The sequence below is a fragment of the Chlamydotis macqueenii genome, chromosome 10 (genome assembly GCF_036417535.1).
Source record: "Chlamydotis macqueenii isolate bChlMac1 chromosome 10, bChlMac1.mat, whole genome shotgun sequence".
NCBI classification, from domain to species: domain Eukaryota; kingdom Metazoa; phylum Chordata; class Aves; order Otidiformes; family Otididae; genus Chlamydotis; species Chlamydotis macqueenii.
This window is the reverse complement of record NC_141565.1, coordinates 7,469,211-7,495,381: the sequence shown is the minus strand read 5'-3', so window position 1 is coordinate 7,495,381 and position 26,171 is coordinate 7,469,211. Positions and strand designations below refer to the sequence as shown.

The window sequence follows — 26,171 nt, the reverse complement described above, 5'->3', positions numbered from 1 at the left end:
TGGCCCTGCACGGCCCCCAGTGTGCCCAGTACTGCCCCCCCAGGATAGACCAGGGCCTGCCAGCGCCAACCCCAGCGCCTCTCGGGATTGCCCAGAGGGGCCTGGTACCACCCCCATTGCCCCCAGTACCGACCAGAGTGTCCCCAGTCCAGTATCAGCCACCACCCCACCTAGTGCCCCTGTAGAGTCCCCCCGTCCGCCTCCAATACTAGCAAGTACCGGCTCCCAATACCAAATCCTAGTGCTCTAGTACTTTCCCCAGTGCTCCCAGTGCCTTCAGTAGCACCCAGTACTGGCTGCTAGCCCAGCCCACTGTACCCCCAGTGTACCCCTAACACCCAGAAGGTACCACCCAGTACTGCTATCTCCCCGTGCCCCCCATCCTGCCCAGCATCCAGTACGCTCTGCATCCCAGTGTTTTCCCAGTGCTCCCAGTGCTCTCCCATTGCTCCCTGGCCCGCCTGCCTGCCTCCAGCCCAGCCCTCCGCATCCCCGCAGGGCCCAGGGGCAGAGTTAAGGGGATGATGTGGTGGGGCCAGGCGCCAGCACAGCCCCCGGCTGCCCGCTCGCTGTCCCCAACAGAGCACACACAGGCGCCCGCGTCCGTCCCAAAGTCAGTGTTTATTTGGGGGTGCCACCAGCTCTGGCGGGGGGCACTTGCTTGGCCCCGCCTACCCCTGTGCTCCCCATGTACAACTATTTACAACACCCCTCAAATCTGCCGGGGTGCCCCAAGGGGGCGGCTGATGGGCTGGGTGCCCCAAACGCCCACGGGCTGCCCAAGGTTTTACCCTGGCAAAACCCCTCCCAAAGTCCCCAGCCAAGCTCCCACCGTGGCCTGGACATCTGGGGCGTGTCTCAAGGGTCCTGTCTCCCCGCTGCCAAGTCCCTGGGGCGGGGGGGGATGGGGCTGCATACCGTGGCCCCCGCAGCCTCCTTCTCCTAGGCTTGCCTGGTGGTCTGCGGAGACTGCTTACTCCTCAATAACTGGGTGGGGAAACTGAGGCACGCAGCTGTGAGGGCCGTGTCCAGGCTGTGGAGGGCTGACCTTGTCTGGTGCCACCTCTCTCCCTGCCTCATCCCTCCTGGCCGGAGTTTGTCCCCCTCCCAAAGTCATCACTCTCTCCCACACTGGGATCTGGCACTTCCAGCCCCAGTGCTGTGCCCCAGCTGCAGGGAGATGGTGGCCGTGGTACCCAGTGGTCCCCACACACCAGGATCCTGAGGTCCTGGGGTGGGGGGGAAGACAGCGATGCTGGCTGCGGCCACCCTGGGGGTCCCTGCTCCTCCCTGGGGCCGGGAGCCGAGGGTCGCATGGCCCCAATGACTGTATACACCCTACAAATAAATACCATCTCCTGGAGGGGGCGGGGGGGCGCGTGTGTCTGCGTGTGTGTGTGCGTGGATGTATATATATATATATTTATTTATTTATAGATATTTTTAATATTAAAAGGGGGGAAAAATAGACCACTGTGCTAGCAAAGTCCCTGATGACGGTTTCATGTATGCCCGTAGGTCTCTGGCTGGTGATTCCGGCGGTTTCGAGGCTTCTTCTGGTCCTGCTGCTCCTTGGCTTTGAGGCCAGCCAGTGGCTGGGGGGGGCTGGCAGCCGTGTGCCGCCAGTAGCCCTGGCAGTACTGGTCCAGGAGTCCCATTTCGGGCTGGGTGAGGAGCTGCAGCAGGTCCTGGTAGCGGGGAGTGGGGGCACCCGGCAGGCCGGGGGGGGTCTCCGCCTGCACCAGCACGGCGTGGACGGCACGGCTGCTGAGGACGCGGAGCTGCACCTTGGTCACCGTGTGCTTGAAGTTGTTCTCGGTGGCGGTGCAGGAGTAGAGGCCGCTGTCAGCGAGCTGGAGGGCACGCAGCAGCAAGCCCTGCTCCGTCCGCAGCACCCGGCCCTCCACCCGCAGCTGGTGGGGAGAGGCGGCACAGCTCAGCCGGCGGGTGCCCGGCACCCCCGGCACTCCTGGCACCCTCGGTACAGCCCCCTGCCCTACCTCTTTCCGCCGGTCGCTGTTGTCCTTCTGCAGCAGCCACTTGATGCTGGCCTGGGGCGAGCGGGGCTGGCACTCCAGGAAGGCGGTGCTGCCCTCCACCCCGTACTGCACGGCCTCCACCGTGTTCTTGTTAGCTACAGAGGTGGGCCACGGGCAGCCGGGTCACGCGCGCGCCTCGGCGTTCTCTGCCCCGCCGCCCTCCTGACCAGAGCTCCTGTCCACCTCCAGCCACGGGTCTGCCTGCTCCCCAGCCACCCAGCAAGTCTGCTCCTCCTCGGGTGTAGCCATGCTTCCACAAGGATCTTCGTCTGTCCGTCCATCCACCCAGCCACCCACTCATGTTGATCTTCCTCTGAAGTGTCCATCCATTCATCCATCCATCAATTCATCTACACACCCAGCAATTTGGGGTTGTCCTTCCTCCACTGTATCAGCCATCCATCCATCCATCCATCCACCCATCCAATCTGCTCATTCTCCTCCCCAATCCATCCTCAGTGCATCCATCTGCCCATCTGTGTTCATCCTGCTCCTCAATGTACCCATCCATGCTCATCTTCCTCCCCATGTCTCCATCCATCCCTCCATCCCTACCCTCTTTTCCATATAGCCACCCACACAACCATCAACCCCCCAAGGCATCCATCCACCCAAGGCCACGGCCCACACCCTCCTGCCCCCAGCCCTCATCACATCCCGTGCTGTGGGGCTGTGCCCCACACTCACCGTTGGAGTTGTAGCCTCGGCACTGCCGGATGGGGTTGCCGTGCCGGACGTCCTGTCGCCGGCTCCGCCTGTGGGGAGGCAGGAGGTGGATGGGGGAGCCTGGGGTGGGGGGTCCACCCCTGCCACTCTCCCCTGGCCCCCCCGTACCTCTTGGAGGAGGTGGAGTAGCGGGTGCAGGCGCTGCCGTCCCAGGCACAGTAGGGGTCCCGGGCCAGGCAGCAGTCGGCGCAGGCTTCCCCGTACACGTCGCAGCGGTGCAGGGCCAGATGGGTCACGCCTACAGCCGAGGACACGTACAGCTGTTGCTGTTGGGGGAACAAAGAGGACAGGGTGAGATGTCACCCCGTCCCCACCTGCAAGGACCCCCCAAGAATGAGCTGCAGCCTCCTGGTACTGGGACCAGCTGAGACACTACAGCTACCCGGGGCCACCGGAGCCAGCTCGCCCTGCGGCCACCCGCCTGCCTCCCGCTCTGGTGCTGCGGTGACGCCGGGCAGTGCCGTGGCCAGGCCCGTGACAGGATCTGCCCAGCCCCCTGCCATGCGCCAGGACTCACCCTCTTGGAGGAGATGGTCATCGTCTTGATGGGTGCCGGCACCTAGATGGGAGCAGGAGCGAAGGAGATGGAGGGGAAACCGGCTGGCCTGACGCTGCAGCCCCGGGGTGGGCACCACAGACCCCCCCCCCAAGCAGCTGGGGCAGGCAGGGGGAGCTGTGAGGGGGCAGCAGGCAGGAGGACCAATGCTTGGGGTCCCTCCAGAGCCGGCCAAGGGGCTGGCTGGTGTCCTGAGGGGCTGGTTGATGTCCCAAGGGTTGGCTGATAACCCAAGGGGCTGGCTGGTGTCCCAAGGGGCTGGTTGACATCCCAAGGGGCTGGCCGGCTGGCTGGATCAAGGACACTCAGTGGAGGGTGGAGGACAGGACAACACTTACCTTGAACACCTCAATCTCCTCCAGCATGAGCTCCTCCGTCTCCATGTCGTCCCGAGGGAGCACGATGACCTTCTGCACGGTGCCCCGATCTGCAAGACATGGTGGTGCCCAGGCACTCAGTGCCACCCCTGGGCACCTATGCCCTCCCCTCCTGGGAAGGGGGGTCCCTGCTGGGGCTGGGGGAGGAAGAACTCTCTCAAGACCATCCCCATCTCTTTCCTGCCAGTGGGCAGCTGTGCCTGGGGTGCGGCATACCAGCTCAGCTCACTGCCCGTGGCCAGGGACTGTCACCACCCAGGGCAGGGAGGGGACAGCAGCTGCGGACAGGCACTGGGGCAGGGGAAGGATAGGGTGAGATGCTGCTGCCTCTTGGATGGGCAATTGGGCAGGGGAAGCACGAGGCTGCATGATGGTGGGCTTAGGCTGGGCAATGGGAAGCACGAGGCTGGATCGCAGAGCCTGTAGGATGGGCACCAGGGTCAGGAAAGGACGAGGCAGGATGGTGGGGCCCCTGGGATGGGCACTGGGGCAGGGAGAGGACCAGGCTGAACAGTGGCATGGGAGGATGGGAGGTATCATGCTGGATTGCTGGCTTCAGGGATGAGAACTAGGCTAGGAGAAGGACCAGGCTTGATGGTGGGGTCCATGGGATGGGCACCGGGGCAGGGGAAGGACCAGGCTGGAGCCTTGAGGAGCGGCAGGGATCTGAGGGGTGGTCTCAGCCCCTCGCCCCGCTCCAGCGTGGTGGAGGGCACCGTGCTCTGGCCAGCCCTGGTGGTGCCCGTGCCCTCCGGGGCCGCGCCGGAGCATGCTGCGTTCCCCGCGGTGCGCGGCGTGGGTACCTGTGCCCAGGAAAAGCACCTCATAGCGCCCGTCTGCCGCGTCCACCTGGTCGATGGCCACGGTGGTGAAGCGGTAGTTGACGTTGGTGCGGACCACCAGCGGCTGGCGGTGGGTGGGGTAGACGGCGTGGTACATCAGTGGGTGCGCGCGCATGAAGTTGATCACTTCGTCAGGGTAGTCCTTGGTCGACTTCATGGACGGGGTGAAGGTCCCTCCAGGGCACTGTGGCACAAACGTCACCAGCGCTTGGTGACCCAGTATCCAAGCACAGGTCCAAGGGTGCCAGCTGCCCAGCAGGCACCAGCTCACCTCCCTGCGTGTGCCCAGGGGGTACTTACGGTGCCCGGCCGGGGGTAGGGCATTTTGCCCGTGTAGGGCATCCACTGGTAGTTGGGTCCCTCCTTGTGCGCGAAGGGCCCGTTGAAGACCATGCGTATGTCGGCCATGGAGTAGACGCAGACAGCAGAGCCTTTGAAGACTGACCTGGGAGGAAGGACCTGCTGCCACCCTCTGGCTTGGCACAGCCCGCCACCATGGCATCACCGGGACCCCCACGCAGCTTAGGATTCCCCCTCTGCTGCTCCATGCCAGGAGGGTCAGCACTCACCCCGAAGCGGAGAACACGGCGTAGATAACAGGGTTCTTGGTGTCCTGAGTCTGCTGGATGAAGACGTCCTCTTGGAATAGAAAGATGGGGGTGTCACCATGGGGAAGGCGGGACCCCCCTCATGCCCAGGGACGCTGGGGCAGGGGGGAGAGAAGCTCCACGTGGGAGAAGTGAGAGATGGGGAGCAGCAAGGGAGTCCCCAGCCCTCCTCAGGGTGCCTCTCAGGCCCCCGTCCCCCTCCTTGCCCACTCACGGAGCTCGTCGAAGTGTGTTTCAATCCCATCGGGTCCCGGCACGGAGCAGACAAGCCGGGCTTTCAGGAAGGTACTCCACTTGTTCACAAGGCAGCAGTGGCCCCCGTCATCGTTCTGCAATGGAGAGACCCCTGCGCTCAGCCCCGCCTGCCCCACTGCCTTCCCTCCCTGCCTGCCTGCCGCTCCACCTACCAGGCAGATGCGCCCGATGCGGGAGTAGACCCCAGGGCTCAGCGGGGCATCGGCCGACTTCTCTCGGAAGAAGAAGTAGAGCTTGTCGTCGTTCCTCTCGCTGCTGTCGGGGATGAGCTGGGCGCGGACGAACGCCGGGTCTGGAAGGGGATGGCACCATCAGCACAGTGGCACTCCTGCCCCGTGATGCAGTGGGATGCTGAGCCCCTCCCTCTCCTCCGGCATCATCCCACTCCTGGAAAAGCACTGCTATGGTCGCAGGGCAAGAGCTGGATCTGGACCAGAGCTGCAGAGGTGGGCTGAGCAACTGGGTCTCTCTGGTGGCCACTGGTGCTCTGGAAGGGGCTCCGATCATCCCTGAGGTCTCTTGGAGCATCCCTGAGGTCCACGGGATGGAGGGCTCTAGTAGCTCTATGAGCAGGGTGGTGGGAACTGGTCTTCCCCCCCGGGGAGGAACCACATAGCCTGGAAGCTTCTCAGGAAGCTTCTCCCCACCATCCATCAGCCAGTGCCCAGCCTGTGCTGACAGCTCCCCCTCTTCAGGTTACCGTCCCACCGGCTCCCTGGCCCGGCAGGATCAGCCCATCTGCTCTGCTCTGTTTACTCAGCTGTCGCCCCGCAGGCAGGGGTGCTCCGAGGGGGCAGGATGAGCGCTTGGGGTCACTGATTGCAGGCGACATGGTTGACATCTCAGCCCTGCAGTAACCCATGCACAGACTCTGGCAGAGCGAGCCCTATCCCTCACCAGCTGGCTGCTCCCACTGCCCAGCAAAGCCTCCAGCATGTCTGTCACCATGCCCCACACAGCTATCCCTCTGCTCTTCTGCCTAGATTTCCATCCATCCAGCCATCCATTCATCATCCATCCATTTATCCATCCATCATCCATCCATTCACCATCTACCAATCCATCCATCCATCCTCTCATCCATCCATTATCTGTCCATCCATCATATGTCCACCCATCCCTCCACCCATCCATCAACCATCAATCCATCCATCCACCCATCCATCCATCATCTGTCTATTCATCCATCCACCCATCCCACACCTCCACCCATGATGGCTACTGCCTCTGTCCTCGGAGAAGGACGCAGTATGACACAAAGTGTCTCATCTCTAGGGCTGGAGCTATGGGGTCCCCAGAGAACCTGGGCCAATGATGCCTGAACTCACCATTGAGCCATCGTGAATTGTACTGGTCTGTCCTCATGGCCGTCTGCTTGCCCATGGTGCGGAAGATGGCTGCGTCCGTGCCCATGAAGTCAATGTAGACGCCAGCGTAGAGTTCTTCATCTGCGGAGGGCAGACATCAGCCGGGGACCCCATCGAGTCCCATCCACCTACCTCCTCCCATTTCCCCAGGCTCCATCCAGCCCCAGCCCTGGCCAGCAGCCACCAGGGAACCAAGGGCCACTGCCTGTGGCCATCTCAGAGAGCTCGAGAGGTTGGCGCTGGTGTGTAACAAGGACCTCCACCTCCACTGGGCCAAGTGCTCAAGGACCAGGCATCCTGGGTGCCCGGCCATCTGCATCTGGAATGGGCAGGCGTGACAGGGGCAGGAACCTGACTCGTAGGGAAGATTTGGGTAACGCAAGAAGGTGGTGGGAGCAGCTGTCCCACCTTGCCTGCATGTTCCCTCTGCCCAATGCAGGCAGCACCAGCCCTGGACTCACTTATTAACGCAGAGACGGTGTCCACTTTGGGGTCATACGAACACTTTCCCTTGCCTGACTCCAGTTTGTCTGGCTCCAAGTAAAAGATATAATCCTGGAGAAGGAAGCAAACGGAGGAGCTGGTTAGACTTTCACCCCTCCATCCCCGTGGCACCTTCCAAAGCCCACCAGGAGCGGCAGCCTTCTCCGGATGGAGCCCAGCAGCGAGGACGAATGCAGATGGACCACAGCAGGGGTCTGCAGGTCTCCTGAGAAGCTGAAGCCCTCGTGAACTACTCCTCTGACATTGCTGGGTGCTTCTCCGTGCCCTCCACCACTTGGAGACTTGTCTGAGCCACCAGGTTGAAATGGGGCATCCAGCCCCCAGGTCCACTTCTGGGCAAGCATCTCCCTCCAGCCGCCTCTCCGCCCCGGCTGGCTGTGCCGTACTTCGCCGCTTGGTTGGCTCCAGGTCACGCAGCTCCAGCAGCTTTGGCAGGTGGGGTTTGGCCAGCGGCACTGCGCGGCAGCTGGACCTGTCGTGCTCCTCTTGCCAGGACCCATTTCCAGTGGGCACCTCCGGGGTAGCTTCATGGTGAGACGCTGTACCCGCTCTGGGGGATTTTCCCCCACGCTGTTAGGAGCCATCTCCACACCATTGCCTCTGCCTTCCCCACGGCCATCGCCAGCACCGTCACGCGTCCCCAGCCAGGGCAAGACCCACGCCGCCTCCAGAGACGCACGCAAAATCCTCCACCGGTGCCAGCTGGGGGCAGGCAGGGCCAGGCTGGCCCAGCTGGGTCACCCCTCACCCCCGGTGTACGGACCCCCAGGATGAAGTAAGAGTATGGCAGCACCCATGGGGGGGACCTCAGGCAAACAAATCGGGCTGGCGGAGCTGCCCGGTGGCCCCATGCCCTGGCTTTGATGCAGCAGTGATGGATGTGGTGATGGCCACCCTCTACTGAGAGGCAGGCAGGGTCCTGGCAGAGCACCCGGCGCTGGGAAGGTCCGGAGCGGCTGGGGAGCCGGGATGCTCACCGTGCACATCTCCCACTGGGGGGTTTGCTCAGGCCAGCTCCTCCCAGGACACCCCAGCCCCAGAGACGGGCACGACCGCGCTTCTGCCACCCCCATCGCCGCACCGTGCCTGCGCCACCGTCACCATCACAAACGCCTCTGCCCGGAGCTGGTCCCGCTCCCGAGCTGGGCAGACCCTTCGCAGGGACAACCTGGCTCTCCTGCACAGCCCTGGCTCCGGCCGGACCGCCTCACCCTCCCGGTCGGGCAATCCACGAGCCCGTTTGGCTAACGCGTCCGGAAATGCATTGGAGCTGCTGGAAAGCAGGTGCCACAGCCCCCAGGGAGCCCCGGCCCGGGGCACAGGGAGGTTCTCCCTGCGGAAGCTGGGGCCCGATCCTGCAGGGAAGAAGGAACCAGAGGGGCTCAAGGGGCCCGAAATGGCAACAGCGTGTCCCCAGCTGGCATTGGGGATGTCAGCAGCAGGCGTTGCCCACAGCTGGTGAGATGCTGGCGGCCGAGCATTGTCCTCTGCCCCACTGCCACCCGCCCTTGGAGTGGAGGGGCCAGGGGGGCGGGCAGGGGGGAGCCCCGGGCTGCCGCAGGGTGCCCGCGCCCCACGTGCTCCCCAGCCCGTGCACTGACCCACGTTAGTCCGGAGGGGAGAGGCTCGGGGGGTGATACTGTCAGGGCGGGCTGGACACTGAGTGTGCCCAGAAGCTGGGGACGCCATCGCTCCCCTGAGCCCGCTGGGATGACCAAGCACCTCTCGGGGCAGGGCGAAGCGGCTGCTCAGCGATGTTTTTGTAGACCCTACCAAAACCTTCTGCAGATTGCCTTAACATCCTCCCCTCAACCATCCCAGCTCCCGTGGCTCTGCCGACACTTGGCCCCACTTCCAAAGGACACAGCGAGCCCGGAGCCAGGCAAAGCCGGTGGCAGCGGGGAGAGCCGCCGTCCCTGACAGTGTCCCCCACGAGGGACCCGTGTGTGGCCCGGGAGGAAGAAGTTAGTGAGAGAAGGAGAGCAGAGACGCCAGGCCAGCGGCCGGAGGATGCTGTGCCGAGGGAAGGAGAGGGCAGGGATGCCCATGGCATGGGGCACCCAGCCCAGGGGTCAGAGCATGCTGGTGGGAAGGAGAAGGAGCCCGCGGCTCTGGTGTGGCCCAGGGGAGAGGTGGGCACGGCTGCGGCGGGCTCCCAGACCGGTTCCCACCTTGCTTTGTGCTGGTCTTGGGCTGAGGGGGCTGTCGGCGAATCTGCTTTCCCGGCCTCCCGGCTGGCTCAGCGGAAACCCCTGGGGAAAAGGAGCAGGGCAGAGAATTAGCGCCAGTGTGCGGGAAGGGCCCCCCGGGCGGGGGCGGGTGGGGGGACCCCAAGAGCTGGGGTGACAGGTGCCGATGGAGCAGCAGAGCCGCGGTCCCTCGGGGTGGCACCGGCAGAGGTCTCCGGATGCTCCAGGCTGAGCTGGCGTCCAGCAGGAGCTTCTCCGGAACGGATCCCGCTCTCTCCCGCAGATCCGGGGTGCCCTGGCGCGGGGCAGGAGAGGTGACAGAGGCGGCTGCCCGCAGCCAGCCAGGTTGGGCTCACGCCCGGGGACACAACGCTGGCACCTGCCACCCGGCTGGCAGCGCCCCATGCAGAGGAGCGACACCCTGGTGCCCAGCTGCAGCACGGGGGAAGCTATGGGCATTGCGGGGGTCACTGGGACCCCTGCCCCTGCCGCACCACCACAGGCTTTGCCAGAAAAGACACATAATGCTGCCCTCAATCGCGCCGGCACCCTACTCCTCCTCAAACGCTGCCACTGCCCAGTCTGGTCCTAATCCAGTACCGGTCCAGTCCCACTCCGGTGTGGCCCAGTGCCCATGTCAGCCTTGAGGGGCACTGGGAGAGATGCCCGTCCTCCACATCCAGCACCGTGCTCCTCCCTCAGCTTGGGCTGGCGGCGCCCAGCTCGCTCCGACCATGGCAGAGGACACAGCCCAGGACCTGCCACCGCAGCGCAGAAGGGACAGACAGACACTTCGCAGGGCTCAGGGTCGCCCACGCCGCAACTCGCAGAGATCAGCTCCCTCCCAGGCCGTCCTGAAAGTGCTCCTCCACCTGCCACATCCAGCCTGGTGGCTTTGACACCAGCCTCTTGCTGCACGCCATGGTCATCGAGACCGAGTAACATCCCTCCAGGGACACCCCCGGCACAGCCGCACGCACCAGCGTGGCCCCTGTCAAGGTCCTCCCTGTGCAACGCTGGCGTTGGCGTGGCGCCGGGCGTCCTCCGCATCCGTGGCAAGGGGCTCGGTGGCCCAGCGGCGGGTGGGAAGCCAGGAGAGGACGCGTCCCTCACCCTGGGGGACATCCAGTGGCGGCTGCGGTCGGTGGGGCGGGAGGGCACGTTGCACAAAAGCCAGCGTTGGGGTCCAGCCAGGGCGGCCCCGTTCCAGCATGAAGAGAAGTCCTTGGTCTGCGGAGATGGCTCGGCCCCACTCGGCAGCGTGGCACAGTTAGCCACGACCGTCCCCCAGCCTGCCGCTGCCCCTCCAGCCCTCTGCCCCCCAAAACCTCCTGGCACCAGCCGGCAGAGCCAAGCCGTGCCATGCCGCCCTCCCGCACCCCGCTGCAATCCCACAGTGCCGGCACGGCTAAGCCAGGCGCCGGCTCTTCACCCCGACTCCGTCCCTCCCGCCCCTCACCTGGGCTTTGCGCCCGCGGTTGACAAAGGCGCAGATGGGGTTGTAGGCACCAGTGCCGCACACGTAGAGGTGGGTCCGGTTCCAGGGCTGGATCAGGCGGATGAAGTTGCCGCACTCCCCCTGGGAAGCAGAGGAGGGGGATGCCAGATCCAGCAAGGGGACAGGGAATCCCCCTTCCCACCGCCTGCCAGCACCCACGGTGGGGCGGGCACCACGAGGTCCAGCCCCCTGGCATGGGGTAGGAGCTGGGGAAGGGAGAAAGCAGGTCGGGGCCAGGAAGGTGGGAGGCTGGCATGGGGCATGGGCTGGCATAGCACATGGTATGGGGCCACGGGCTGGGGTGGGGCCACAGGTTGGCGTGGTCATGGGTTGGTATGGAGCCATGGGGTGCCATGGGTCATGGACTGGTATAGGTCATGGAGTGGCACGGGTCAAGGTTTGTCATGGATAATGAGTTGGCATGGAACCACGGGTTGGCTTGGGTCAGGGGTTGGCATGGGCCATGAGCTGGCACAGTGGAGGATCCAGCCCTGGCTGGTGGGAGGAACCAGTGCGGGGAGCTTGCTGCTTGCCCATGAAGCTCTCCAGGACCTGCATGGCTGGGACAGAAGCGGTGGCAGGACAACACAACACCTCAGAGTGCCACCCCATCCTGGCATGGCTGCAGATGCTGCCAAGCTACAGGGGACCTGGGGATGGCTTTTCCAGGGTAAGAGATGAGGACATGAACTCCCCTCCAGTGCTGGTCACCAACCCACCCACTGCTACCCGAAAGGGGTTCATGGTGGCCACTCACGTTGCTGTTCTTGCCCGACAGGATGCACTCCTCAATCCTCTGCTGGGACGCAGGCCAGTGGATCTGCGGAGACACCAGCCCAGGGGAGATGAGGGTTCCCACCCAGCCCCACCTCTTCCCCACCAGTACCAGCAACGACCATTGAGCTCTTGCCCCAGCAGCTGAAACGACTCCCCCGGCTGCGCAGTTTCCCCCCTTCCACCCATGCCCTGGAACGGCAGCTTACAATGAGGGGCTCGCGGTTGATGTCGTGGAGGTCCAGTGAGAGGACGTAGTCCTTGCTGCCCACATACATGCGGTCGTGGTCCTCATCTTTCAGCAGGATGCGGTAGTCGGTGGAGTTGAGGAGGAAGTTGAAGAAGTGCGCCGTGCCCGTCGCCTTCAGCTCTGCGGGGGCAAAGGGGGAGGCATCAGCACCCTGGGGACCCCCACTTTCCCCAGTGCCCCCCCGCCCCTGAGTCCAAGCCTGGTCCCAGCTGGAGGACCTCCTGTGAAAGGAGGTGGACACCTTCCAGCCCATGGAAAACTGCCACCTCTACACAGGACATGGGGTAATGGGAGATGGCCAGTTGGGACAACCATGGGTGGCCAGGGGAGGGGGCAGCAGGACCTGGCCTCACAAGACACAGCACCCCACTGAGATGAGGCAGGAAGGGGGTGGCTCCCCAGCACCCTTGCCAAGAGCCTGCAGCTCCCAAAATCTTCAGCATTGTCCCTCTTCTGCTCTGGTCCCCCTGCACCAGTGTCCCCAGGTCCCAGCCAGGCCACCGGCTCCTCAGATGGAGGACCTGGGACCCCCAGGAGCCATCTCCCAGAGAGGCAATGAGCCTCTCCCCCACCCCGTGCACCCCATCCCCCCTTGAGGAGTTATTTTTAGCCTGAGTGTGGGAGCAACGAGTGAAAGAGGATAATGAGGGTCATGAATATTCACAAGTGCAATGAGGCAGCCAGATGGAAGGCAGAAGTGCTGCAGATGATGTGGGCCGGTGCCAAGGACCATGTGGCAGGAGCCAGAGCACGAGCGAGACAGAGGACCCTACCCCCATGGGACATTGTCTGCCCTGGATGCCATCCCCTTTTGAGATGCCACCAACAGCCATTGGATGCCAGCCCCACGGGATAATATCTGCCCAGATGCCACCCCCTTTGGAGATGCCACTCTCTCTGGATGCCACCAACAGTCATCAGTTGGCTGCTCTATGGAACATTATCTGCCTCAGATGTCACCTGCTTTGGAGATGTCACTCCCCTTGGATGCGTCATCCCCTTTGGATGCCACTTCCAGCCATCGGATGCCCCCTGCATGGGATGTCATCTGCTCCAGACACTGTCCCCCTTGGAGGTGCCACCCCATGGGACACCGGCCCCAGGAGCCTCCCCACCCATGGTTTGTCCCTCCATGGAGAGGTGTGCCCTATGCAGACGCCAGGTGCTGGAGGCAGCCCCCTGGGGACCCCCTCCCCGATCCCAGGCAGGAACAGCGCCAGGACCCCCAGGTCGGCAGCGGGAAGGAGCACGTCGGCTTCCAGGCAGGGCCGGGCAGCGCTCCAGCGGCCAGCGGCTGTTCCCAGCTGGGATGCCAAGCATCTGCAGACGTCCCTGACCTCTCGCCTCCCAGCCCCATGAGGGGCTGGCGATGTCCCACGGGTGTCCCCGAGGTCCCTTCCCACCCTGGGGTCTGTTCTCTTTGGGATGGGACGACCACGGTGGGCACACAGACGGGCTGGCGGTTCGGTGCCCCCGCCACGGCAGAGGTGGGGTGGCACAGTGCAAAGGCTGGGGGGCTGAGGGGCCTGCCCACTCACCCCACGGCACGCTCCTCCTCCCGCCTGCCCCATCTGGGCTCCAGATGCTCCCTGTTGCCAGTGCTGGCTCGCTCAACACCCATAGTGTCCCCAGCCTGTCTCATGGTGCACGGGACGAATTTGTGGGGGGAGGGATGCTGGTGTGGGTGGGGGCCGGGGCTCGGAGCCAGGAAAGGGCAGGGTGGCTCTGACAGCATCGCAACGTGGGCAGAGCAGGACAAGCTGTTCCCCACACCGGGGACCCGCTGCTGGCACCAGAACTGCATGCCCGTCCACCCTCCTTAGGGCAGAGGGAACCTGGGTGCAGGCAGGGTCGGGGATGGCACTTAAACTGAGCAGGGCCCCCACGCCAGGACAGTCCCGCATCTGCCATCGCTGCCTGGCCGGGGACACTATCGCCAACCTCCCCAGGGGACCTGCTCCCTTCCTCGCCCTCCTCTTCCAGCTGGGACCAGGCAGTGGTGGCGGAGGGTCCCGTGCCAGCAAAGGTCCCAAATATCCCACATCCAGCAGGACGGGAGGCCAGGGGACAGGACCAGCAGCACAAAGGGCCCCGGGCCCCCGCTGAGGGCCCCATTCAGCCCACCACGCCCCAGCGATCAGAGGGGACACCCCCAAAGCAGGGCGGTGACAGACCCGCTGCCCCGTGACGCCCTCTCCAAAGAGGACGGAGAGGCGGGCGAGCCCCTGCCCCAACCTCTGACCTCCCGAAATGCCACCACCCCGCCCTCCATACCTAATCCCTCGCCCCCACATCCCCAAACCTGCCCCTGTGCCCCCAAACCTGCCCCCAGCAGCCACAGGGGGTCCCTGGGGACAGAGTGGAGCCGGGGGCTCCGCTCAGTGCCAGAGAAGCTGGCTCGTTAGCGGACGCGCCCTGATGAGCATATTCCCTCCTGCATCCCCGCCGCCAGCCCAGGCACCGGCAAAGCTTGGCTGGCTGGCCCAGAGCCTAATCCCGTTTTAATTGCCCAGCGCCAGAGCCGGGAGCCACTCGGCGTCACAGCCAGGGTGGCCTCCCTGGGGACCGTCCCCTTGCAGCATCCAGCCGAGTACCCCCTGAGCCCACCCCCGGGACTCACCTCCCCAACATCGTTTGGTGGCCTTGGGTGCTGAGATTTAATTACCCCGCGCCTTCGAGCGATGCCGGCAGCCAGGAACCCGCCGCCAGATCCTTGGCTGGCGACGCAGGGCGATGCTCGGCTCTGCCCACGTCGGCGGCGAGCAGCGCAGCCCCATTACACGCTCCGCAAAGCCAAATTCCCCCATAAACCAAAATTCAGGTGGAATTTAAAGCTCCAGCAGCTGCCCACGCCTCCGTCCTCGCTGGCCACCACCATCCCATCGGACAGGGATGAGTGCTCCCTTCCCATCGCCTGTCGGCACAGCCACCGGTGCCGATCTCCAAAGCAAGGGTGAGATTTTGGGGTCCCTGATAAACCAAGCATCCTGGGGAGCTGCTCACCTCACCCCACCCCGGCCCCCCAAATCCCCCTGACCCCCCCTACACATCACCAGGGCAGCAGCATGAAGAGTCAATGCCATTAGGAGCCAAGCTGGTCACCTCCCCAGGTGCACCATCGCTGCACCCCCGAAACAAATTACAGGCGCTCTCACCTAATTAGTTTCTAATTACGGGCTTGTAGCACATTCAACATAATTAGCATGTAAATTACACGGCGTGTTTATATTCAATAACTGCTCTCCCCCCAGCTGGCAGCGGCAGTGCCTTTCGGGAGCCCTTTCCTTCCACGGGGGCGAATGAATCCATTCCAAATGCCGATGGAGAAGCCCAGCGCTGATCCCACGGGAGCTCTGCCCAGCAGGGATAAATCCCGGCTCCAGCACGGAGCCATTTATCCCTCACAAATTTAAAGGGCATCTCAAATTTTGAGGATGCGCCTTCCCGATTTTTCCCTGCTTGGAATGTGGGATGCAGCTTTCTGGGCACCAGGTGGGGAGGGACGAGGAGCCATGGTGGGAGAGGGACGGGGGCCTGGATGCGTCCCCTCGCGTGTTCGCAGCGTTTGTTGTTATCGGGGCCGATCAAAGAGCTGGGTGGGTCGCCCGATGAAAGCAGAATTGCTTATTTGTTTGAGCGTCACTCCGCTACCCCTTGATGGGTTATTTATGATGCAATTAAGCTAATTACATGTAATAAGAGAGTTTCCGTGGCCCCCAGCCAAGCTCTTTTCCCATTTAACCGATTCACAGGTGGGAGGAAACCAAAGCCGCCTTGCCAGGGCTCGGGAGATGAAATGGCTCCGGTTCCCCCTCTCCGCCTTCCACCCTCAACCAGCTCCATGCCCCCCGCAAGCATCGCCCCGCGCTGGCACCCAGCCCCCGCGGCAGGGGACAGGTGCCACGGCCACACGGGTCAAATCCCTCGGGATAAAAGCGGGGCCGGCCTGGTGATCCCCCCCTGCCGCCATCGCCGCCCGGCTGGTTGGGTGCAGGCCAGAAAAACAAAAAAAAAAAAGAAAGAAAAACCCACATTTTTTCAGCCAAAACCGCTGATTCATCCCCCGGCGAGGCTGCCTGAAGCGCTTGCAGGCGGACGTGTCCCGCGAGCATCACTGGCAGGGGGGACCCCGTCCCCACCAAGCGTCACTGGGCTGCAGTGACCCCGGTCCCCACGGCAGAGCTGGGCCAGGGGATGCTCCGGTGTCAGGAAAACCCCCGTGGGAAGGAGCCCGGCTTCGGGAAAAAAAACACTTTAATCCCCACAAAAGCAAAGGGCTGAGCTGAGGGGTCCCCACTCGCTGTCTTTGGGGCTTTTTAAATTTTTACTTTAATTTTTTGTTTGTTTTGTTTTTTTTTTTCCGCAGCCCCTGCGAGCAGGGCAAGGCGCTGGGCGGGAAGGCGGTTCCTTTTCCAGGCCGTTTGCTCCAAAAAAGGCAGGGGGGAGGGAAGTGGCTGGGGGTGGTACGGGCAAGGGCCAGCGGCACTGAAGCTGGGGGTGGGGGGGACACACCCCAGGACCCCAGGAAGGGCTGCGCTGCTCCAGAAAGACCGTCCTTAATTTGAGGGATAACGAGCTTATTAGATACTGGCTTCGGGGAGGCTGAAATTGCATGTGGGGGTTTTGGGAGGGGGGATGTTAAGAAGCTTACGGAGCTTCACAGCCGGAGCCCAGGGGGGCTCAGCCCCAGCGGCAGCCGGTCCCAGCGGGTGGGGGGGCGCCGCCGCAGCCCCCCACCGCCCCAGCCGGATAAATCCTCTTAGGGGTGGCAGCGCTCAGCCCCGCGTTCCCATCCCCCAGGCACGGGACAGGGGACGGCGGCGTCCCCCCCACCTCTGAGGGGTCAGGGCAGCAGGATGGGGGTCCGGCACGCTCCCTGACCCACACGTCCCAGCACGTTCCCAGGGCTGGCTGTCCCAGAGCCCTTGGCCCTGGCCGCACGTGTGCCCCCCCTCCCCCCGCCGTGTCCCCCCCGTGTTTATCCCAGCCTGCTGTCTCCAAGCAGTGCCCACAGCTGCGGCAGCTTAGGAGGGCGCCGGGGCGGCCCCGGGGACATGGTCCCCTGGCCGGGCTCCCCTCCGGCCATCTGCCAGCCCCCGTCCCAGATCAAGCGCGCCGATGTCCCCCCACCGCCAGCCGGGGTGCCAGCGGGGCGGGAGGGGAAACTGAGGCACGAGGCGTCCAGGAGCGAGGTTGCACAGGGAGCTGGCAGCAGAGCCAAGAGGAGCCTCCACCACTTGATTTATGCTTTTTAAAGCGATTTTTTTCCCTCCCCTCACAGGAACTGCACTGCCTCTCACCCGGCCAGGGCTGCCCCCCGGCTGGACCTCTGCCGTGGCTTTTCCACGAGGAGCCAGCACACAGCCGTTCCCGTCACCACAGGCGGGAGGGAGCGGCTCCCCCTTTGAAGCCCCACGGAGAGCCCTGACCTCGAGGGCTTCCCGCGGTGGTGCGGGGCAAGAGCCCACCCTTCCTTCCCGCACGCTTTTCCCACGCCGGATGGGGAGCAGGACATGGAGGGATGAATCACCATCACCACCATCATCATCACCTCCTGCATCCTCGGGGGAGAACCACCGACCTCTCCGGTGTCCAAGCCCCCAGCACGAAGGAAGGCCCGGAGGAGAGGGGGCTGCAGGATGTGTACAGGAGAGAGAGGGGGAATTGTTAGCAAGGAGGTGATTAAAAATATCCACCCTATTTCTGGCCGGCACCGGGGAAGAGCTGCTGGCAAACGGGAGCCGTGCCGGAGCCGCTCCCAGCACTGTTCTTTCCGTGCTGGTCACCTTCCTCCGGCTGACACAGGGACAGGAAGGCCTTGAGAGGGAGGACAGACGGACAGGGACCACGCGGGTCATGAGATGGGAGCAAGGAGCAGGGGGTGGCCCTGCCCAGCCCATCACCTGAAGGAGCTTGGCTCCAGATCTTTCCTATGGCTTCGTTATTTTATATTTTTTTTTTTTAATTTTTTTTTAAAGCACTCAGAGACGATGGGGCTCTGTAGAGGATGACGCAGGCCCCGGGGAGCTGCGACAAACCTCCGGCGCGCGATAACAAGCAAAGGCAAACAAACCCAGAGACGCTCCCGGGGCTGGCGGGGCTCCAGGCAGCGCAGCCGAGGAGAGGCGCCGGGCGGGGAGGGGGGACACGGTGGCTCCCGCCGGCACAGCTCCTTCCCCAGCACCCCACCGGGTGCCAGCACGCAGCCACGGCCACCTCGGTCCCACCGGGCAGCGCCTTGGCCCGGGGATGCTGCTGGCGGGGATCTGCACCCCAACTCCGGCAGCACCCCTCCGGCTGTGCCTGCACCAACGGCCACCGGGTCCTGCATGGTACCACAGCTGTTGCCCTGCCGGCAGAGCCCAGCCCAACTCATCACACCAGTGTCCCACAGCCCGGCTCCCACCATGCCCAGCTCCAGTGCCGCTCAGCTGCTCTAGGGGATTTGGAGCCGGGGATTTGGGTACCAGTCCCAGCTCCCCAAGCAAGAGAAGGGGCCGAGCTGGCCAGGAAACTTCGCTGCCGCCCCACGTCTCGCAGCCCCATGGCTTCGAGGAGGCCATGTACAGGTTATCGACTGGGGAAAGTCACGTATCGGCAGCTTGGCATGCAGCTCCCGGCTGTCCGTTGAGGAAGACTCTGGGCTAATTCTGCTCCGCTGCCACTGCCAGAGCACAGGCAGGGAAGGGACGAGCAGCATCCCTTCCCAATCCTGGTGTGCTCGGATCCGGCACACAGCCAGCATTTCTTTTTGGTGTGCAAGCATGAACAGGCCCTTCTCCCACCGCCAATCTCACCCCTGGGCACCGAGGGCGAGGGAGTCCTGCCAGACCCCCCCGGGCAAGAGGGAGAGGGACCAAAGATCCCGACAGGGGTACTTGGGTGACGCTCCCAGTCCCCTGGGCACAGCCAGGGACCTCCACTCCACCAAGCCGGGGACAAAAAAAAAAAAAAAGAAAACAAACAACCCCAAACCAGCCCCGACACCATGGCACAGCAGGCCTAGCCATGCTCATCCGGAATTAATCCCGCTCCCCGAGGCACGCCGGTGGCTGCGGGACTGCGACAGGCGTTCACACGCACCTCGCTGGGGCGGGGGGTGCCAGGTCCAGCTGGGGCTCTGCCAGAGCCTCCCCTCGCTGTGGACATGAGGAAGGGATGCTCCAGGCCAGGGTGAGGGATGGATCCCTGGGTGGGAAACAGCAGTGGCCAAAGTGCCCTGGCAGCCCCAAAAACCCTCCGAAACCGCCTTTCGGAGAGGAGAGCGGCACTCGCTGCACAGTGAGGAACCATTCGCTCCTTTCCAGCCTGGACTTGTCCCCAGCCTCTTCATACCAGCCATTTTTCCTGCCGGGACCAGCCTTTAGCACCAGCAGCTCCTCCTGCCCACGACGTGTTTGCTGTCAACCCCCCCAGCCCCGAGCCGCCACGATCACCGTTGGTTGTGAGTCGGCACCCCGGGCTCGCCGGTTCGGTTCAGTACGCGAGCGGCAGTCAAAGGCACGGCAGGGCTGCGGTCCCAGCCCTCCCGCGGGGGCTCGCTGCCCCGGGGACCCCAAGGGGAGGCAGACACGAGGCTCCGCGTGCCTGTCACACTCCTGACGCGTGTCCCGGGGCCGGGACGCATCCGAGCGGGCAGCGGCACCAAATACACCATCCAGCGGCACCAAATACACCGTGTCGGTGGGGGAAATTTTCATCCCGCTCCTCAAGGTTTGCGACCCTGAGCCCTGTCTTGTTGCACCCGCCCATCCTGCCCCCTCTCAGCATCTCTGCGGCAGGCGCTCAGGACCAACCCCTCCGTCAACGGGCACCCCAACACTGACCCTGGGGTGACCCCCCCCCCCCCACTCCCAGAGCCAGCTGGGTTGGTCGGGAAGCCCCAGTATCAAAGGGTTAAGCCCCTTTCCCCCCCCCAGCCCCACTCCTGACCCAACATCCTTCCCTCTAGCTGGCTCCCTGCCAGCTCCCAGGCGTTAATACCAGCTGGGGGGGTCGGGGCGGTGTCAAGCTGCTGTCTGGACTCAGGGTGCTGCTGGAGGGGGGGTGCTCCCCGCATCTCGGCACCCAGCTTCGCCAGATGGAAGGAGCCACCCAGCCCACCCACCCGGGAGGGGAAGCATACTGGGGGGGAACTGGGCAGGTTACCAGCCCTCCCAGGCTGGGAGCTGGGGGCAGACTGGGAGCTCAGCCGCGCTGGGATACGGATCCCCATGGAGATTTCCGCGGTTGCCGGGCTCTTACCTTTGAAGGAGAGCTGGACCCTGGGGGTGGCCAAGCCGTGGTCCTTGGCGTGGGCGGCCCGCCAGCCCAGAGTCAGCAGAGTGGCCCAGAGGAGGACGCCCACCACGGGCATGGTGGGCACGAGCCTGGGCACCGAAGTCAAGGGGATTCCGGGGGGGCCGAGCCTGCCAAGGAAGGCACAGGGGGGCAGGGACATCAGTTTGCTGCACCCATCGCCCCCCTCCAAGGTGGATACAAGCCCCCCCACCATCTCCTCATCCTGCTGTTTATCACCCGCGGTCAGGCAGCATCCTGTGGGGATGCTCTGCCGAACCCGGCTCCACAGGCTGGGGCGGTGGGGGGCAGGAATCGGGGGGTGCCCAGCCTCACCTCCTCGCGTGCCAAACCAAACACGCAGGGCGAGGCGAGCTCGATGGCAAGCACCACTGCAGCACACTCTTCCACCCAAGCCGGCGAGCTTTGCCCAGGTGAGGAGCATCCCTCTGCGTCCCCCCCACCCCCAGCCTGCAGCATCCCCACCCCGCCGCCTGGCTCCCCCCACCCTGACACCCAGAGGGGTCCCATCCTCAGCCCTCTCCCATTTCCCCCACCTCTCCTCCCAGCCCCCAGCAAAGCCACAGCGAGCAGAGCCGGGATCAAATCTTTCCAACATGAAGGAAATCTGGACTTCATTATTCCAAGAACGTACCAAAAAAAAAAAAAAAAAAAAAAGGGATTTTTTTTTTTTTTTTCATAAATAAAAGAGGAAGAAAAAGAAAAAAAAAAAGCCCTGCCTGTGTGCCAGGCAGCTAGACTCCCTGGGGCTCCGGCACTGAGCAGAGCCCGCCAAGCTGCCTCCAGCAAGCCACACACGCACCCCACCACGGCACGCAGTGCCCACGGCATGCCCCCCTGCCCCTCCTGGAGAGGGACTGTCCCCTCGGGCCTAGGACCCCCGCCTGAGGAAGCACCCTCCTGGGGAGCTCCAGGAGGCTTAGGGCAAGATTCGGAAGGAGGCCTGTGGTAGGAAGCCCCTCATGTCCCCAGGGAGCTGCACGCCCAGGGTGGGATGCGCTGCGCTGTGGTACCCGGGTGGCCTCGGGCATCCAGGGAGCGCCTGGCCAAAGGAGATGGGGGCTGCCTGCCATCACGCTGTGCCGGGGGGTCCCCACCATGCCACCCCCAGGGGGATGTGCGCAGCCCCACGGGGCACGGGTGCATGGGAGGGTGCTGAGTGGACAACTGGGAGCCCTTCAGGGCACCCCTGGACAGGGATGGTGAGCTGCAAGGAGGGCAACCCTGCACTCCCAGGCTCTGCCCACAGCCCACTCAAGTGGTCTGCCCAGCCCCTCCTGGGGCACACAGCACCCACGACACCGGCCCCAGCCCTGAGCAGGACACGGGCAGCACCACGGTCACCAGTGGGGTTTCCTCGAGCAAGACCCGGAGTGCAGTGGCACCGTCGTTCCCCAGGGCTCAATATTTTTTCCCCCCCTCACTCTTGCCTTTAGAGTCAGGAAATATTTCGATTTGCTCCCCTCTCCCCTGCGCACACCCAGCTCTGCTCCATTGTACTGGCATTCGGTCCCCTTCCAGGCTGCCTCCCCCCGCTTCTCCCACCCATTCTCAGGCTCTGCCCTTCCCATCAGCGCCGGACCGGGACAGCCCGAGCCCCCAATTCCTCTGCCAGCCAAAACTCCAACGGGTTGCAGTTAAATACCCCCCACGCCCCTTACCCCATCCAAACCACCCCCCCCCCCCCTCCTCCTCCTCTCCCCGGCAGCTTTAGGAAATAATTCTGGCAAATCCCACTATTGCATTTGGATGGAGCGGCGTACGCGTCAGAGACAGGGAGCGAGATGGCAAACAAAGGAAAAGAGGGAGAGGAGGGGAGCGCAGCCAGCGCAGGGCGAGGAGGGGGGAAAGGGCCGGCGGCGAGATGGGGGGGCACCCGGGCCCGGCCGGGAAAGGCAAATTCCAAGGAAGCAAAAAGGGGAAACGGCCCATTGGAGCGCACCTTGGCCGGGAAATCTCCATTTCCAGGGTCATCCGCGCTCCGGGGAAACTGGAAACTCCAGGGGAGAGCGGCCACGTTCCTCCCCCCCCGGCACCCGGGCTGGCTTGGGGTTGGGTTGGTTTTTTTTTTTATTTTTATTTTTTTTTTTGCAATTAAAGTTTGGCCATCGCTGGTGCTGCCGCAGAAAGATGAAAATCCCGCTCGGCTTTATCCCCCCTCCCCAGGCCGGTCAACCGAGCGCCGGCGAGGAGAGGAGACCGGGGAAAGGGATTCCGGGCTGGAATAGGGGGGCTCCTTTGGGGGACGAGACCCCGGGGCTCGGGGGTGCGGGGAGGGCTCGGTCTGCCCGCATGCTTGATCCCCGCGGCCTCAGGAGCCAGCCTGGCTTAGCAGGAAGGTTTTGGGAGGGAAAATAAAGGCAGGCAGGATGGGGAGCCTCCCGACCACGGCGCCCGAAGGCGCGAAGCCACCGGTGGGTGGAAAAAAAAAAATATAATAAAAAAAAATAAAATAAAATAATGACGCTACTGGCCGGCCGCGGCCCCTGGCAGCCCGGGAATAACTTTGCACAACTTTGCGCCGCCGGCCCTCCGGCAAGGCTGGCCTGTCCCCGGGGACAGCCCCCGGCCCCGGCCGCTGCTCCCTCCCCGCGCCCCCGGGGTGGGGGTCCCGCCGGGACTGGGCTCCGGCTGCCCCACGTCACCCGTTCCACGCAGCCGGGGGGTCTCTGGTGCGTGACTCCCTACCCCCTCCGTGGGCACCCACCCGCTTGCCGCAGCCCCCCCGCCCCGGGAGCTCCCTGCCAGCCTCCGTCCCTTCCCTTCGAGCGGGATGGGGGGCGCCTCCGCAGCCGTGGGCTCCCGGGGGTGGGGAGAACCGGTAGGGAGAGGTATCGACAGGGACACCCCCCCGCCCCCCACACCCCGGCACTGCCCCCCCGCGAGTCGTGGGGAGGCTGCAAAGCGCCCGGTGCCTCCGCCAGCTCGGGGCAAGGGTCCCAGCACCGGATCGCTCCCCACCTCAGCCCCCGCCTCACCTGCCCGCTTCACCGGCAAGTTGCAGTGGGACACACACACGCGAGTTCCGAGCGGCGGAAACTTTTCTCGGGGTGCCCCCCTCCCCACGCCGGGCCCCCCCCCCCTTCGCCCTTACCTCTGCGGGGGTCTCGGCGGCGGCTGGGGAAGGAAGGGGCGGGGGGGGGCGGGTGTGAGGAGGGCGGCGGGGCTCAGCGCCGCGCCGTGCACCCGCGGCCCCCCGCCATCTCGCGGCCGCGACTGCCGCCGCGGCCCCGGCCCCGTGGAGCGGCGGCGGGGCGGGGCGGGGCGGGGCGGGGCGGGGGGCGGGGCCAGCGGGCGGTGGCAGCCCGCCCCCCACTGAGCGCCGCAGACTTGAGCGCTCGCCGCGGGGGGGCGTCATTTGCATAACCCCGCCTTCCGGCCCCGCCCACCCCCCCCTGGGGCCGCGGGTTCGAGCCCCGCCGCTCCCGCCGCCGCTCACCTCCGGCTCCGGCCTTTTGTTGCGTTTTACCGGCGGGCGTCCCCGCCGTGCGAGGCCGCGGGCGGCTCGGTTGGCCTCCCGCCTCCGCCACCCTCCCGCCGGCCCCGGGAAGGATGCGAATAAATTAAGCGCCGTCCCTCCTTTGTCTGCCGAGGCGGGCGGCGGGGGGCGGCCCAGGGCGGCGGGAGGCAGCGGGGAGCCGAGCCCGGGCGAGCCGGCGGCTTTGTGAGAGCTCGGGCTTCGGAGAAAAACCGCCTCCCACGCACGGCAGCTCCTTGGGCAGGGAGCGGGGCTCCTTCCCCCGGCCCCACCTCGCTCCTTCTGCCGCCCCCCACCCCAGTTACTCCCCACCCGATGACCCCCAGCCCTCAGCCCAGGGCAGATCTGTTACCCCTGCCCAGCACCCTTCCCCCTGCATGCCACCACACGCTTCCCTCCAAGGCAGCAACCCGCAGGTGCCGTGCGGCCGAGCCCCATAGCCCTGCCCTGGCCCTCCCTGCCCCGGGCTGGGCACCTCGGAGCCCTTCAGATGCCAGGCATGTGCCTCAGTTTCCCCCGCTCCGCTCCTGCCGGGCTGGGTGTCTCCACACAGCTGTGCAAATGCAGGAGCTTCCTCCTCCTCGGCTATGGGTACAACCCCCCTGGCAAGCACCACGGAGCTGGGGCCTGCGCCCCCCACCCTAACAAGACCTTCCCCCTCCTGGCCTCAGAGGTCCCGTCGCCAGATTTGCCGCCTTTCCTTCTGCTACTCTGCTCCCACGCTGGGTAACGAGGCGTTGAGGTTGCTGAGAAAGCACAAAAAGGGGTGCTCGAGGGGTGGGTACCCTGATCGTAGACCCATCTTGTGGGTGGATGGGCCTGGGCTGTCCCCCCCCAGGGTGGTCCCAGTGCCTCCAAGCCTGGGTCCCCAGGCAAGAGCAGGACCACAAGTGACCCAGGGCTGTCCTGGCACAAGAGCCACAAGACAGAGAGCAGTGGACACTCATAAGCAGACATAGCTGCTGTAGTGATTCCTTCCCTGAGCACAGCCCCCTGCTCTGTCCCAGTGCCCCTCCATGCCCCCCAGTTACACAACAGGGAGAGTGAACAGGGTCTCCAGCCAGCCAGGGCCACGCTGTCACCCGGCTGGGGCTCGAGGAGGGAGCAGAGAGGGTGTCGGCACCCAGCCCCACTGTGTTCTGCACCCTGCTGCCACCTCCTTTCACAGGGACGGCTCCTTGGAAATAAGCAAGCCCCGTCCTTTGCCCTCACACTTGGCCTCTGGCTTTTTCTTAAAAACCAAGAGTTTTGTCACCAGCTTCTTGTCGCGGGCCGCTCTGTGTGCGGGAGAGGGCAGCTGTAATGGCCCCAGTCAGCAGCACAAATAAATGGCCCGAAACACGATACGTGAGAGCTTCCTGGGATAAAAGAATTTCTAAGAAGAGGTTTTATTTTCCCCTCAGAGCCCCAGTCTCTCATGGTCTGGTCCAAACACAAAGGCTGTCCTGAATTTCCCGTCTCGCTTTCTCTCCTCGCGGCTGGCAAGTTGGGTGATGCTTTGGGGCACCCTCTCCCCTGCGTCGGCACCTCGGCTCGCTGTGACACAGTGGTGGCAGGTCACCCAGCCTCCCTGGGGCTCACGGCATCCATGGGCCACCGAGCTCCGGCACGGCCTCCTGGCCCCCGGTTGCAGTTCTGGGGGTGGTGACACACATTTGGCAGTGAATTAAACTGGGGCAGCTGCAGCCGTAGGCTGCTCTCAGCCCCCGCCCACCTAACCTGGTGCTGGGGTGGCTGCGGGTGCTCCGGCAAGCTGGTGACACCAGGCAGGAGAGTGTGTGCCCCAAGGCACCCTCCCAGAACGGGTGGGGGGGGTCCCAGAGACCCGCACAGGAGCCAGGGTCATGCAGCTGGGTCCCCACCATCCCCTCCCCATCCCCACGAAGCCCGGCTCGCTGGCACGGAAAGGGTCCTGGCCCCGCGCGGTGTATCATTAACCCAGAACTGAGCCATTAATGGCCCGGCTCTCCCAAGTCCCCGTCGTTATAAATCAGCCTCCCTGTAACTTCCTTCTCCCCTGCTACAGTTTAAGCCTGCGGCTTCCTGTCCTAATTAACCAGTGAGCTAATTGGCCTCCAGCCTCTTTACACCTCCAAACCTCCCTGAGGGGTGGGTCACTGCGTCCCCCACTCATGCACTGACCCTCAGACCCTTCCCCTCGCCATGAGCTCTCCCCCCCAGACCCCAGGATGGGAAGTGCTGACGTGGCCGCATTCACATTGCTGCTGAGGGTGGCTGCCCCCCTGCCTCAGCTCCTGCGAGCCGGGTTTTGCCTCCTCGACCCCTGCCCACCTAGCCGGCACCCTATCCCCCCTTCATCCCTGTTCCTGCCCCAGTTCCCATCTCTATCCCTATTTCCATCGCCACCCCTATTCTCATCCCTATCCTTGTCACCATTCCCATTTTTATC

At 64.4% G+C, this 26,171-nt stretch overlaps 1 protein-coding gene across 2 annotated transcripts; it reads right to left on the bottom strand.

Annotated features, from left to right (window-relative positions):
* Positions 1–602: 602 nt before the first annotated feature.
* SEMA3F (semaphorin 3F) lies at positions 603–23,514 on the bottom strand. 2 transcript variants are annotated; one of them, XM_086755590.1, is made up of 19 exons: positions 23,378–23,514; positions 20,230–20,393; positions 11,945–12,105; positions 11,719–11,781; positions 10,923–11,042; positions 9,446–9,526; positions 7,232–7,325; positions 6,732–6,851; positions 5,556–5,695; positions 5,363–5,477; positions 5,110–5,179; positions 4,841–4,985; positions 4,502–4,724; positions 3,660–3,748; positions 3,283–3,324; positions 2,874–3,031; positions 2,727–2,794; positions 2,001–2,134; positions 603–1,913 (listed from the first exon to the last, which is right to left on the bottom strand). In XM_086755590.1, exons 2-19 carry the CDS (start codon positions 20,339–20,341, stop codon positions 1,503–1,505), a joined length of 2,346 nt encoding a protein of 781 aa, XP_086611716.1. In that variant the 5' UTR covers positions 20,342–20,393; positions 23,378–23,514; the 3' UTR covers positions 603–1,502. The 2 variants fall into 2 exon arrangements, with proteins under 2 accessions (XP_086611716.1, XP_086611718.1); XM_086755592.1 differs by lacking the exon at positions 9,446–9,526 and having other exon boundaries at positions 23,378–23,513.
* Positions 23,515–26,171: the final 2,657 nt, after the last annotated feature.

Bases quoted from the DNA above. Each gene is read 5' to 3' on its own strand.
- SEMA3F (XM_086755590.1), bottom strand. From the start codon at position 20,341: ATGCCCGTGGTGGGCGTCCTCCTCTGGGCCACTCTGCTGACTCTGGGC. The intron at 11,782-11,944 runs GTAAGCTGCCGT...GTGTCTCCGCAG, and splicing joins TCAACCGCGAGCCCCTCATT to ATCCACTGGCCTGCGTCCCA. The intron at 11,043-11,718 runs GTGAGTGGCCAC...TCTGCTTCCCAG, and splicing joins TGTCGGGCAAGAACAGCAAC to GGGGAGTGCGGCAACTTCAT.